The 15,600-nt window shown below is 35.2% G+C and overlaps 1 protein-coding gene across 1 annotated transcript; it reads right to left on the minus strand.

Annotated features, from left to right (window-relative positions):
• Positions 1-8,861: 8,861 nt before the first annotated feature.
• LOC149800926 (uncharacterized) lies at positions 8,862-13,782 on the minus strand. The gene is made up of 2 exons (XM_089954232.1): positions 12,429-13,782; positions 8,862-9,534 (listed from the first exon to the last, which is right to left on the minus strand). Exons 1-2 carry the CDS (start codon positions 13,635-13,637, stop codon positions 9,271-9,273), a joined length of 1,473 nt encoding a protein of 490 aa, XP_089810358.1. The 5' UTR covers positions 13,638-13,782; the 3' UTR covers positions 8,862-9,270.
• Positions 13,783-15,600: the final 1,818 nt, after the last annotated feature.

Here is a 15,600-nt window from a genome sequence, read left to right on the forward strand (position 1 = left end):
CACTCGCGCGTGCTCGCGCTCGCACGCACGCACACACACACAATAATAATTATTATAATAATAATAAACTCCAGTACGATCGATTTGTGCAGATTTTAATCTGAAATTAGCTTACAAGTACCGACTGTGATCTTGTTTGTCCCAGAAATCGAGAACTAGGGAAATTCTTTTCCCAAGAAAATAGCGTGATCATCCTGACTGACACAAATTCAAAGATCATTCCAATGTCTCTGTTACTAAGCGGAATCACTGATATATCCGTTAAAGATCACAGTTCGAAAAAGGGAGTTTACCCTGTGAGCGTGACCATTGCATAAATTAACCACGTTGGCCAGTATACATCAACAACTATTTCCTAACTTCCTAATTGCTCCACATTTTCCGCTCCAAACTTCGGAATACCCATCCCTCCACACATCATGACTACCTTGTCAAGTTTGATCAACATCCAGTTTTTGATAAACCTGGCCATAACCGTTAACTTTTAATCCTCAATGTATTGGTCAAGTTTGGAAGTAATGGCCGATTGTATTTGTTTAATGCCGTTGTAAACAAAGACATTTTGTCAGGTACACGGGCAACTAAGATTCCATTGGTTTCAGAACTCTGCCCTAAATAGACCCCCTAAAATCGTGTTTAGTACAAACTCCGACACACCATCTCTGATTGCCCTATTTAGATAAACAAAACATTTACTGGCCGGAGAGGGCTGTGTTGTACAAACTATTTTAACTGGAAGGATGCCGCAATATTTATCTCGGATATCATTGTATTACCTCCCGGTTCCTGATACGCATTATACAATATTAATACATATTCATGTACTCAACACCAACCCACCTCTACATCCCGAATAGAAACAAAACAAACAAAACAAAACAAAAAACAAAAACAGACCTTTATCTATTATAAATGTTGGATTTGCAGACTTTTTCAGCCTGTATTTGTTCGTTTTTAAGTTTTGTCCTTTTTAAGTTGCAAGCTTTGAAAAATTATTTTTTTATTATTTAAGAGTGATTGCTAAGACAGAAATAAACTGTGATGATTCATTATAGTATTTTAATAGCTGATCATAATGAAATGAACACATACTTACTTGATGCTACCTTTATATCCAGATACGTATATATATATATATATATATATATATATATATATATATATATATATATATATATATATATATATATATATATATATATATATATATATATATATGACATGCTTAAGAGATTTTTCCCCGGTTGTTTTATATTTGGCATAATCCTGTATATAAATAGTTTTCTTTTTTTTAAAAACTAGGAATCAGGAGACTGCGCTTACCCCACCCCCACCCCCACCCCACCCAACCTCAGCCTATCCTCCAATTTTATCAGGATCCGAACTTATAGAAAGAAGTTATTACAAATGTTTATAAATCTATGTTTATGTGTACAGGTCAACATGTCACAAATTGCAATAAACTCAACGATAACGATGGCAGTGTCCGTCGAGACCTCTGTACAATTTTATTGCAAAAAGGTTAAATAACTAAAAATAAAAATAGTATTATATCATTGGAGGATTATTAAAAAGCGTTTAAAGTAAAAAATTAAAATTTCAACTGGTTGTAATTTTATTGTTTTCAACGAAAACTTTGCTTTCATTTTAAGATCGGCTAGACACACGTGCTTTTGGATTGGTTAAAACCATATATCTCTCTAGAATAAAATCCCTTGTAAGCACTTGCTATCACTATCAGGACCAGTGAAATCTCGTTTACACCCGGTCTTATGGGTGAGCAGAGAGCGATAAATTGAGAATGGTTGTACATTCCAGGCGCCTGTTACTTACAATTTTCGTCTAAGCAGACTTGGAACGAAGAAATCAAACAAACAAATCCCGAAATAAACAAAATATTCACACACAAATTTATTGTTCAGGGGATTAAGTTTAGTCAGTTAGACGGTTTATACGACGATGTATTACGCCACTGAAAGGAAAAAAATATATTTCGAAAACATCTTTTCGAGATAACTAGAATATTTTCTGTTAATGGCGGCAATACGTCGTGGAAGCTTTCGTTGTCTTATATGGGGAATTCAATATTCTATAACACATAGGCTGGTAACAAAATAATTCGTAGCATGCAACCTACAAATAAGTCAAGATTTTTATTTTCTCTGTTTCTTCCATCTGCTTCAGATCTGTAGTCAAAACCATTTACTCTCAAATAAAGTTTGCCAATGTATATTAATTTCGGTTTCATCGACAACATTTTAAGCAACGAGCACTAATTAGATATCTGAATTTAATTATTCTTCCTCTTCTTTCCTTCAGTTTTCAATTTTGTAAGTTGCTTGATTATGTAACCTCTTTTATTTAACTCGCTGTCTCAAAGATTTGCGGATTGTTGTGTATCCGTCGAAACCTTTGTAATATTAACTGGAACGGTTGGCTAGAAAGACAGACAGACAGAAGGAGACATACAGAAAAAATAGATAGCTGGAAGTAGCGAAGGCTGGCTGGCCGGTTGATGGATGGATGGATAAGTATATAAAAATATGGATATACGGATTGACTGATGGACAGATTACAAGGTATGTCACAAGTAGAGCTTTTTTTGGTGAAATTTCGATGCATTTCTTTGTTTTTAAATAGCATTAAGAGGGAGCTCACCAGTTATTATGTACTTTTGAAAGAGTGACGTATGTAAGTTGAAGTTGTTTCCATTTAAAATATGCACAATGGAAAGAATGTTGGCATATCTCTATGCTACATTAATGTAATGTGGATGATATTTCTTTGGATATTGTAATTTTGGAAATTGTACATGATCTAAGCACACTGCTAACTAAACTGACTGCTCCCTTGTGCTAAAAAATTAGTCTAAAGCACACTATCCATAGCAGCTATTAAAATAGGGAAAATGAATTTTGCCAGACTAGACAATACCATCTTCTGAAAGTGCAATGAATGAATTCCAAATATATAAAATGTATAAAAAAAAAGTTATCGGCTATTTTTTATACAACTTAGCTCTGAAGTGAAAATGACCAAGTGGTGTTAGCACTTTTTTTAAAAGGTGCATATCTGGAGTAAGGCCGAGCTGTATACTCTATAACCCATATTACACTTATCAATCATACACCAAAATAAAGGGAATTAAAGGTTCTTTGAATTATATCAAAGATATACAAGGTCTTTGTTTTAAAAAAGTAGCCAGCATAACCAGTGAGAAAGCGGGGGAAATTCTTTTTCTTTAAAATTCTAACCTATGCAAAATACGAAATTGTAGAGCGCCACTAAAAATAGCATTTTTAGGCCAAAGGTCTTCATAAAAATTTTCTGCAATTGTTTACAACCACCTGGATAAGTTATCTATGCAATCTGCTCCACTGTAAACCATAGGATATGTTTACCGTTTACACACACACACACACACACACACACACACACGCTAATAATAATAATATACACTATCGGCTCTACGATACTTTCAAAATCATAATAGAGAACAAAAATTAACTCTATGTTGATAGGGACAATTTTGAGATTGAACAACATAACCATTTTCTGGCATTGGATCAATGGAGTTATCTATTTGAATGCGTACGTTTTCGCACTGTTGTAATTTAAATTAAAAACGAAATTGATTTAGGCAAGTAATAGTCTATTGCTTACTTGAAAACTATTTGATAGGTTTTTCTATAGCAACTATTCTTTTAACTCGGTTGCAGGATTCTTTCCCTTTCTTTTTCCCCCCTTAATTTCGCTCATTCAAGATTTTTATGAAAGTGTCGTGCATGTCGTCTCCCTGTTTTCGTTTTCACTTTTTGAGCCCTTGTGTTTTAAAGAAACATCCATCACTGTTAATCCAAATGTGTTTGTATCCAGTGGTGTGCTTTCATACGCTTGGACTTTAATATTGTCCACTGGTAATCCACGTGACTAACATAATTCGTTTTGTACGTAAGTGTTGGTTTTGTCTTTTATTGTTAGTTTGTGCACTGTATTTGTAAATTAGTCGTTTATCAGTTCTTTCAGGTGAGAATTTTGTGTGTGTGTGCTTAATGAGTACACCGAATTTATTCATATCTGACCTGTCAGAATCGTGGCCATTATTTCTTAAATACAAATAATAGTTTTTTATTATCCGTTTATTTATTGTAAAGATATTGTCACATTTAATACGAGCTGCATTATAATTAGTCAAATATATTTGAAACATTGGTATGCATATTTTCCGACTTTTGTTGTAAAATAACGATATCTGCATGTGAAAGTAATGTTTCAAGCGTGGATGGTGTAAATATATGGTCTGATATATTCTTTTTAAAAAAAATTAAGATACTAGGAAATGAAAACACTATTGTACCCATTTCAAACATCAAGAGAAATATTCGTCCATGCTTAAAAAACTCGGATATTTGGATTGAAATCTGATTACTATCTAGTAAAACAAACATGGATCAAGCGCAATATAAGAAAATGTATCAAAAATGAAACACGTATTCATTACTTTTTTCAGCCGTAATATTACAGATTCAAAACGTTTTGGATTTTGTCAGATCTCTCCGTAATGACTAGAGCAATACCGAAATTTAATATTTAAAAAAATACAGCTAACATTTTCTACGAAGTTTCAATTCTGGACACCACTAAATTATATTCGGTAACGGAAAAAAAAACCGATTAGCATCTGCAGGAGAATTTATATTGGCCTACGATTGCTAAAACTGTAATAATAATCCATCCTTTAATTGGTATGATATTATCCACTCAAGTTGAATTGTAAGAGATTAAATATAAATTTCATATATTTACCATGCGATATTGGTGTTATCTCATAATTCCCGCTGGCTTTATTTACCTTTCAGCATTTTGACCTTACCCTTTTTCATAATCTTTAACCTTCGATTTTCATGGATGCGTAGTAGTTACTAGAGTACTCAGAAATGAACCAGGCCGATAAGCAGTATTGCGAACACCTGACCTGACCATTTACCTCTATTATACACGATCTGTTTACTATCTTCATTACCTAGTAGAGGAATGCATACGCTTATTGTGTTCTGTTAACCTGTGGTTGTCTATCGGAACTGACTTTCTTGCATTTAACAGAATCCTTACACATGCGTCTGATTGCGATTAAACAATAATTTGGTTTGTTTTCACGGATACAAGTGATGGTTATTTTTTTGTTGTCCGATTGCACCGGAGCAACCACTGCGCAATAGGACGGGATCAGGTCAAGTAATTGGCGCGGGATGGGCCGGGGGGGGGGGGGATTTTACTAATTTCAAATGTGCTCGAAAGGGTGCCAAAGCAAAAGTTTATATGTTTATTTACTAAAAGTGTGCACAATACCCAATAAACTTGCGCAAGAATAAAACGATAGTCAAATTTCAAGTGAACAGTGACTGTGCTTGTGTGTGTGTGGACGTTCTTTTTTTGTTGCAGGGGTGACCAAGGACATTCTGGACCCACGCACCCCTCCCCGATCCGGCACCACAATCTAACTTCCGTCTAAGTTGGAACAAAAGTAATTTAAATTTTTTTTATCTTACGTTAGAAATCTCGCACAATTCTTTTCAAGATTTTATAATTTACGCAAAGCTTGTCATCTTTAATTACTATATTGAAAGGTAGGGTTTTTTATGGAGTTTTCACTGTCAAACTTCAATAAACTACACCAGCATTCCCGTTAAGTGTATTTTTATATATTATATACACCTGCTTCTGTTAAATTTTATTTACTATTATCATGTTCTTTGATAGAGCAAGGTTACAAGAACGTGCCATGTTTTTTCTATGGTAATTCCCGGATATATCAATCGAATAGATTGCTGATTAGGTAAATTAGGTTTCTTTTTAATTTGTTTGTATCGACAATTTTTTAAAAAATACGCCAGGGTGTAGCATAGCGATTTGTCATATTTGTCGTGCCACTGTGACTGGCATGTTACCCTGGAAGTTTCACCCTCCCCTCCCTAAGTGATGTTAATTTCATAACACCTGCAAACTAGCTGATACAGGTAATCGTTTGTTTACCTGTTTGGCGTAGGCTCACTTGTCGTGGCGTCGCGTAACAACGATGGTGGCATGGGAAAGTTTGCGTCCCTAGTTCTAAAAAGAATAAATACCTGTCGATTATGGCGCAATTTCTGAACCTTTCGTACAACTGAATGAGGGAATTTATATAGTTTTTTTTTTCTAATTGTAAATGTCTGTTTTAGAACCTGGAAATTTTATTTGAATGAGGTGTTTCAAGAGCTACTTGAAAACATACGCTTTGTTTCGATTTGCGTTTTACTGCATTTAATCAAGTCTCTACAATACCATGTTATTTCGCTCCATTTTAAAATTCTTTGTAGAATATAATTTGAGGATATCTTCATCCCATATATCTTAGGTTACAAGATTTACAGTTTTATTTTATTTTTTACAAAAAGGGAAAAATAGCTTACTAACGGGTAGAATTCGGACAGGACATTTGCCGCGGGCGCCAGAGGTCCTGGAGCGCCAAAACCCCTTGGGCCTTCATTGTTGCCCTTGCACCTTTTACCCTTAGTACGGAACTATACAGAATACAGCCTTACCGGGTCTTTCCTGTTGAAAGTCGCGGTTCCTGCTGAGCACGATATTAAATAATATTAACCAATTGTGAAAGAATTAAAGTGCAAACATAGATACATACATACATACATACATACATACATACATACATACATACATACATACATACATACAGACAGACAGATAGACAGACAGACATATATACATACATACATACATACAGACAGACAGACAGACAGACAGATATACATACATACATACATACATACATACATGCATGCATGCATGCATGCATGCATACATACATACATACATACATACAAGAACAAAGGCACACCATTTAGTAATTTCGTCCTTTTTATTTCTTTGCTAAGTAAATACAGCTTTATCTACTCTAATTTTAGCTTCACTTTAATTTTGATACATTCCAAAATGCACGTTGTTTCTTGAATTCTGATTCTTATTCATGAATTTGTTTTTCAACCTTAAATTATATATTTGAAAACACACACACACACACACACACACACACACACACAAACACACACACAAACAAACAAAAAACAAACAAACTTAATTAGACAGCAAGTTTTCATCTCTTCGCAGTGGTGGCTGTTTCGGTTGTTGGTATTATCTATCTTCGTCATAGTGTTAATGTTGTTTATTTTTCTATTATTTTGCTCTGCATTTAAATATCTGATAATGATTTTGCTAAATCTAAATTTTCCATCTCCTCACCATTTCATCAAGTCAGTTAGTGTTACGTGTATCATTAATGTTCTGTGTATCATCAGTGTTATGTGTATCATTAGTATTATGTTTATCATTAGTGTTATGTGTATCTCCTAGCTGGCGATAGGTTAATTGTAGCCCTTACAGAAGTAATACATGAATGTAGATTGAATTGCAGTTCCCTTGTTTCACTTTTTTGCACTTGCAGTTATGTGCCCTAGTTCGATACTAGTTTTTTTTTAAAAAAAACGAACAGTTAGTGTTATAATAGTATTATTATACTGCATACCTAAGTCGATTCCAACCGTGACATTTTGCGCCGGCATTTATGGGTCCATGCTTTTTATTAGGAGATATCAGTAGAACAAACAACATAGACCATGATGCATTTTGCAAAGCAGGATCAATATTGTTTGCAGCTGGACGCGACTAATAAGTGAGAACAGACGGTACACATTTCCTTCTTAAAGCAACACACATACCGATTGTTTAAATTACGTTGTCTTCGCCACAATAAATGAATGCAAAATCTTCTTAAATCATGTAGATTTGGCGATCACCCATAAAGGTTCGTGTTCTGCTCATTCCCAGTACGCTTATTTTTAGTAACATGTCAGCTAAAGCGACTCATTTCGCGTTACCAATGGAATAACGTTAGCAACATTGCATCCCGACTAACACTTTTCACTTTCCTAAATATTAAAACTTAATCGGTAAATTGAAAGTCCAACATGTTATGACCTCGTACTGAGGTCATCAGATCTTCATTATGTCGGGGATATCGAGTTTAATGATATATAGATTTTAAGGATATATCGATTTTAACGATATCTGGATTTTAATGAGATATATATTTTAATGAGATTAATGTAAACGCATTCATATACTCGAAATCTTCATTCTAGTCTCAAATGAATAACTTACCAAATAACTTAAAACTATCATTAAATCACCAGCTAGCTAACTGACAGATAGCAAGCTAACTAAATATCTAAAAATAATGTAATTCAAAGGTTCTTTTCCGTGGGTGACGAAGATGAGGAATGAGATTACAGTACAAAGTTTACTTAATGCTATGAAAGTTTTGTTAACTCGTCAGATCCCATAGCTCGCAAACGTAAAAGAACCAAAAAAATCTAATATAACACTATTTTATTAAGCTATAAGCGCATGAAAAGCCAAAGCATTTTCACAAAACAATATACAAGCTTTCTGATTGTTCTTATGCAACAGTTGTACGAATCATGATGTACAAGTTTTAGATTTAAATAAAAAGACAGCGTATAAGTCTCTGTTGCACCGAGAAAGATGCTTTAACTAGACGTGTTTGTTATTCGCCAGCGATGTAACTGAACAGTCTAAATCCTATGTGCATGAACGCTAAATTGTCAATCAGAAATCTAAAAGATAAGTTCTGCTGAGCTAATATCGTCTGAATCCCTTGATAACAAACAAAACACTGATATGATCACGAAGAAATATTTATTTATTTCGACAAAAAGCCAGAATAAAAAGCTATTCAAAGAAACGTGCAAAAAGTACAGTTCTTAACTTCAACATATGGATGCAGTCTGGTTTTTAAAACTATTTTCCACTTCCGGAAACCAAAGGATATCACCGGTATCAAAATACACTAATAAAGGAACACTTACAGATATAATCTTCGGTTTAAAAAGATCAGGTATAGAAGAAAAAATACGAAGAAAACGGAAGCAGCAAAAATGTTTTCAAAATATATTTTAATGTAATGATGTAATTAATGTAAGGTTTATTTTTGAACAGTTAGGGTGACACTTCACATGATCAAGTAACACATGAATTTCTGCACCACAGAATTGCTATAAAAGTTCTCTCTTTTCAAGGTATATTTAACGTAATCTCTAGTTCATTGGACATGAAACAGGGTTATGTACACGTTAATAAGCAAAACACGTCATTCTGCACCAGGCAACCATACGTAAAATTTCTCGATGTGATGATTTATCCAGTGACTCTTGCGATCCCCGGGACCCTCGTCAGCTCAGACTGAATTTCGGAAATCGTCCTTTTCAAGGTGGATATATCCATGAGGTTGATGGCTCCGGCCTTCTGCAGATTTGTCAGGATACGGTTCATGTTGGTCAGCTCGGTCACATTAACGGCCTGCTTGAGATGAATCTGGTCTACTGTAACGTTCCTTAGTTGCATGGCCAGACCAGACAAATCGCTGCTCAGCTTGGTGACTTGACCCTTAAGGAGTGAAGTCTGAAAAAAGGTCAAAGGTTGAGAGTTGTTTGGATATTATTATGGAAAATTACAGAGTAGAAAACGTGGTATTTGGACATTGTTTCTTACCAAACATATTTTTATATAAAAACTTGCTTTTATTTCTAAAGGCTTAATGGAAGTCGATGAGTTCGAGGAACTTTGACAATGCGTTTTTATTCTGCATTTTCGATTTCGAGAAAACGCGTTGTGATTAGAAAGTTTAAACAAATAACAATGTTCACTTTCTCTTTTAGATGCATGATAGGTGACAAGATTCCCCCTTGTGAGCCACAAGTTCATCGAAGCTCATTAACCACCTCCACCCCCGGAGTTGGTCGACACAAGTGACTGGGTTAAAATATCTAGCTGAAGAGTATACAAGCCAAGTCCTCAGCCCGAGTCGAAGTCACAGTCCCTAATGTACGAATATACAAGCCAAGTCCTCAGCCCGAGTCGAAGTCGCAATCCCTAATGTACGTGTTCAAGTTCTTAGCTTGTAACTTGCTCAATACTCGTTCAAGGACTATACAGGTTGAAATATCGTATACTTTTTAATTTCGTCTAATTCTTTTCTAATTGTTTTGATAAGTCATGTGTGCAAAGAAATATGCTTGTCACCACTGAGTACTTTTCAACTCTCCACGTTGAATTTTGTCAGTTTGTTCCTTTTTTAAAGTCACTTCTATGACAAATACACACTCCAAAATTAAATTTCCCATCCCCACAAAACAAAGTGACTTGGCTAGGGACGAGCGTGGTAGAAGACGATAGTGGGGAGGGAACAAAGCTGTGACTAAAGCTTGGATAAAAAAAATATATGGTGCTGTTGCTACAAATTTTCGAGTCAAATTTATTTTCAGTAACAACGATCACTATGAATGTAAATGATGTCACCCTTTCAGTTGTTACTCTCTTAAAAAAAGAACAATAATGTCATAATCACGGAAATAATGCATTTGGTTCTTCATAATGATGGAGTATGTTAAAATACTTGAATCATAACACGTAGTTGTTATTATTCTATATTGTTCAGGAAAAAATTATGGATCTTGAGATATAAGCATTAGCTCAGAATTCCCATCTAAATGCCGAATATATCTACTGTCCAAAGCTCCTTTCATGATTTGTATTCCTTAATTTATGATCCGAAACTTTGTATATTTTGTTTCCAATAGTTTGTAATTACAGGAACCTTTATATTTATATTATAGAATTCTTTATATTTACAGACCTTAGTTTTCATTTCGCATCATATAACCTGTATTGTGGTGTTATACCGTTAGACTATAATATCTTTTGGTGTAAACTTTGACGTTGCACAATTCCACTGGAATCGATTATAGGAGAGAAAATCAGTAGACCTATAATTTTTTAAACTTTAGTTCCACGGAATGTACATTTTTGGAAATCGAACGATGCCGTACTTTACATTCCGTCCTTTAAATTTTTTCTATCAATAATGAACAAAGCAATCGATTAATTATCCAATCAAAAATCAAGCCGTTGGTTTTTTTTTTCTCGTTTTTTTTTCTTCTATTGCCATATGCTCAATGTTTTATAATAGTCTTTCAAAGAGGTTTGAACAGCCTTAATCACTACTTTGGTTGGTTGTACTTTTGCAAATATTTTGTCGTCATTTGTCAATATGTGAAGTGGCAAACCCGAATTTTCTTACTTTCTTTAATTATCTGAGTTCTCTCCCTCATAAAAATGCACTCAACTTTTCGAATAACATTTTGTTACTCCAGGTATGGAAAACTGAAACAAAATGTACTTATGGCGCATTTTGATTGGTTAGAATAATTAGGATTAGTATATGGAATCAAATACAGTTTTGTAATTTATGGACTTAGAGACAAACACTTATGTGTTTAAAAACAACAACAACAAACAAAACAACAACAACAAAAACAAAGCCTACATACGATCCCATAGAAAAAGAAGTAGCCGGGTAACCTTCTTGATAATGTATCATTTGAGTTCGGATAATTTTAATTTTTTTTAACCAATATATATTTTATGATGGCTGACCATCAGTTGATTATGTTTGCATTTCAGATACAGCTAATCATCGTTGTCCATGTTTTGCTGTTTTATAATGTCTCCTAATTAGTAATTAGCGTTACTTTGTTTATTTGTGATCATTTATGAGACTGTAAATCTTCAAAAACATATCAAATTTGTTTAAGTTAGTATGGAAGATACATTTTTAGAGGTCTCGAAATTGTATTACCTAGCACAATTTTCACTCAGAGATCTATGAATATTCGTTTTTACATTTGCCTTTTGGTGATTTTGGGAAGAAGACAGAAAGAAAACAAAACGAAACAATTTTAAAGCCTAAATAAATATTTCACTCAAGGTAGACTCGTGTAATGGGACGAAAATTAAACACAACATTAACGACTTCCTCGATAAAAAACAAACAATTACGAATAAATTAGTATAGAAATTCTAACAGTTGAGTGTCAGAATCAACATTTAACTTTCTGAGTTTTCACAAGCATTTTCAAACATTACTTCCTGGAACGTACGAAACTTCCATAGCTGTAACGAACGTGTGAACCAAATTTCAAAGCACCCCATCATTTAACAAAACAGTTCCTAGTTTTCTTAATTTCAATGCTAATCTAATCGAAATTTACCTTTTGCTTGTTCGTTTATTAGTGGTTACGTTAGATATGTCTGTCAATTAATAGGTTATCTAATTGGCCAGTCAGCAAGTCACAAGCAACTCTGTTGCTGCATTAAATATATATCGTTCTTGAATGAAGATGCATCAAAGCATTAAGTTCTCTGTGGTATTCAATTCTGTCGTAGGAAACATTTTTTGATGTACAAGGGGAAAAGAAATCAAGCCCGTATGTTTAAATGAAAAGAAAACTTCCTACCTGTGTTTGGAGATCTTTCAGATTGGTAGTGTCTTGCGCAGTACTGCGTTGAATATTGAAGACAGCCCGACCTAGCTGCGTTATGGAGACGTCGAGAGCTGAAGCATTACCCTTCAGTCCAGAAACCTGGATTGCCAGATTCTGAATCTGAGGTTCGAAGCGTTGACGATACTGTGCAAGCTGGTCGTGAACGAAAGTGATGTTGGTTTCGGCAGCCCTAAGGCGGGAGATAGCCATCCCAGCATTCAATTTAACTCCGTCGATTTCTGTCTTCTGAGCTTGAACTTGCTGCGATAACGCATCGGTTTTGTTTGCTACCAATCTGTATTCTGCAACTTGTGAAGTGTCAATGGAGTCAATTTTTTTAGTTAAGGCCTGGATCTGGGCTTGCATTTTCACAACTTCTGCACTGGAGATCCCTGCACTTCCAGAACCTGGAGTGGTGCTAACAGCCTGCAGTTGTCTGAGCAGAACCTCAAGGTCTTGCATTTTCTGATTCACACGGTTGACTTCGCTGGTTTGGGTGCTGATCTGAGTTTCAAGGCTCGTGCGGGCTCTGGTTTCCTCTATGGTTCTGGCCTGAATGTTAAGAGAAAGGTTGAAAAGTTTGTTATTGGTGTCAGTGACGACTCTATTGAGGTCATCTTTCACGATCTGAAGCGCCTGCTGGAAAGCTGCGTTGTCTGATCCTCCGCTAGTTGTGGGGACGGGCGATGAAGATGGGTTGGGTCCACTCACAGCATTGAAAGCAGCAACCAGATTCTTTACCTCGTTTTGGAGATCAGAGATCTGTAGGAGGTAACTATGCTGCTGGGCCTGAAGCTGGGCTATGGTCAGTTGCAAAGAAGAAGTCTGGGCCATGCTCTGAGCCTTCGTGCTGTCAAGGTCCTGCTTCACTTTATCCAGCATTTGCTGTAGGGCTGGCGAATTTCCGGAACAACCACCATTTGGAACAATGAAGGAATATTGGCACCCTGATGATGAAGACTGCCTTGCTGCGCCTGATGCCGTAGTGCTCGGTTCAGTTGTTGTCGCGGGGTTTTGAGTAGTCGATAGTGTTTTTTGATCCGCGGTTTGTTTGGGTGTAGGTTTTATCTTTTGCGTCTCTGGCAGAGGTGGGATTGGGACGAACCCTTCTGGAATCCGGTCTGGTGTTACCATGTCAAGAATGCTTAGGGCAAAAAGAACTATAAGTACTCTGGAATTCATCTTCGATGTTATTAAATGTTGCAAAGTTTGCAAAGTCTCTATTCAATTATCTAGTCTAGTCACCCCAAACAAGCTTATAGACTCAACTAGTATTTCTTTCTGGCGCTGAAGTTTGATACAATCGCCTTGCTCTGATAGAGATTTTATATGAAAGTCCCATGTATGTGTCCAAATAATCCTCCATTTAAACCAATCTAGTATTAAGTAGGCGTGTTTGATGGCTCAAGCGCGATACTACCATTGGTAAACAGAGGGCGGGGGTAAACGTCACAATGTAACAAACTAACATAACAACAACATCTCATACAGCTGCCTTATCTATAGCTGTCTGCAAATATCAGCCAATGAGCATAATGATATTTTTGCATCCTTTCAAATACCAATCGAAATTTTGTCTTTATCTATTAGTGCATTGTTAGCTAAAATTGCATAGTTTAGGACACGATGCCCAGAAAAAAGAAACAAACTCTTACATGAGAATTTTGATCTGAGAGTGTATCTATGAGATTAAGGTAGTTTGGTTAAACATGTAATGAAAAAGAAATTTAGACAGAGTTGTTGCCCAGCAATAAATCCTTTTTGAAACCGCTTCTTTCTTTGATAGCAGAGACAAACCCTCTTTTGATTCACTCCGCTGTTAATTAAATCAATCAAGACGGTAATAAACTGGTACAAAATTTCTTTAGCTTACACACTTGTGCCGTTTCATTTTTTCTGTGCAAAAACATCTGTTAAAAAATTACGAACTCGGCATCTTTTGTGTAACTCTAGACTGCATAGTTGCTAGGTTTTATCATACTTCCACGGAAACAAGGTAGTTTTCAAAGGTAAAAGGTCAAGTTGCTTAATTGTTCACGAGAGGCAAAAGAAAACATCGACGAATATAAAATATGGTTATTTGGATCGCACGTGTATTTTGGGATTCCGAACAAAAACAACAGTAAAACATTTTACTATTTATAACATCTGATACTTCAATAATTTAAACTCTTCAAGTACAGTGTATTTTTTTAAAATTTGTATGACGAAGGTCACTAAGCACAGTTCAAAATTTCATTTGAAAGTGCATTGTCGAAGTGACATACCTACAATATTGCATTTAACTCTCTTGACTGGTCATAATGAAGTCAATACACACAATAGTCTTCATTTTTTAGACTAAATCGCATCATTTAAATGATTTTATTTTTATAATAATATAATGCAAATACCTTGAGATGTATTTATTAAGGGCTAAAGCAGAAGTTAACAACTCATATAGATACAAGCAATAGTCACGTACGAAACATTATCAGTTGCCAATTATGTGAACTGTTAGTGTTTTTATATATAATTTAGCACAAGTCTCCCCCTTTCTTGTCTGTCTATGTGTATATTTCTTGCATTCAAAAAGAAACCTAGCGATAAATATTTTGAATTACTTTTTGATAAAAACCAGTTTTGTTAAACAAAAATATCCCTAATTCTAGTATATATTGAACTCAAAGTATAAGTACGATGGGTTGATGATTAGACGAGACCAACAGCCGTCCAGCTTGAATTTTATCAGTACAAATAAACTTGTCTTAGCGGACACCTATATAGAAAAGTTACCTGCACTTAAAGAACAATAATCAAGGACCCAATTTTTAATATCATATAAATACTTTACCTAATTGATATATAAAACACAAGCAGGCCTTCCCATCGCCAGTTTCACAATTTGCGTTTCCCCCTGAATTTTTCTAAATGCATTTGTGCAGTACATAAACTGCACACCCTGATACTGACTATGTCCTCCTCCGCCCGCCCACCCCTCAAATAGCGTGTCCCTCCCCCCATACATACACACAAAATAATTATTGCGGACGTCTATGAGTGCATTACATAGTTTGTGTCTTCAAGAAATTTCGCTGCCGATAAAGAATTAAGATGCGCCCACTCTGACTCGACATAAAAATTATTTCCGGGTCAATGCCCCAAA

Source organism: Sinohyriopsis cumingii, chromosome 4 (assembly GCF_028554795.1).
Source record: "Sinohyriopsis cumingii isolate HCF-2022 chromosome 4, ASM2855479v2, whole genome shotgun sequence".
NCBI lineage: Eukaryota > Metazoa > Mollusca > Bivalvia > Unionida > Unionidae > Sinohyriopsis > Sinohyriopsis cumingii.

Coding starts and splice junctions, on each gene's coding strand:
- LOC149800926 (XM_089954232.1), bottom strand. CDS start 13,637: ATGAATTCCAGAGTACTTATAGTTCTTTTTGCCCTAAGCATTCTTGAC. Junction 9,535..12,428: donor TGAAAGATCTCCAAACACAG/GTAGGAAGTTTT, acceptor ACCTTTTTTCAG/ACTTCACTCCTTAAGGGTCA.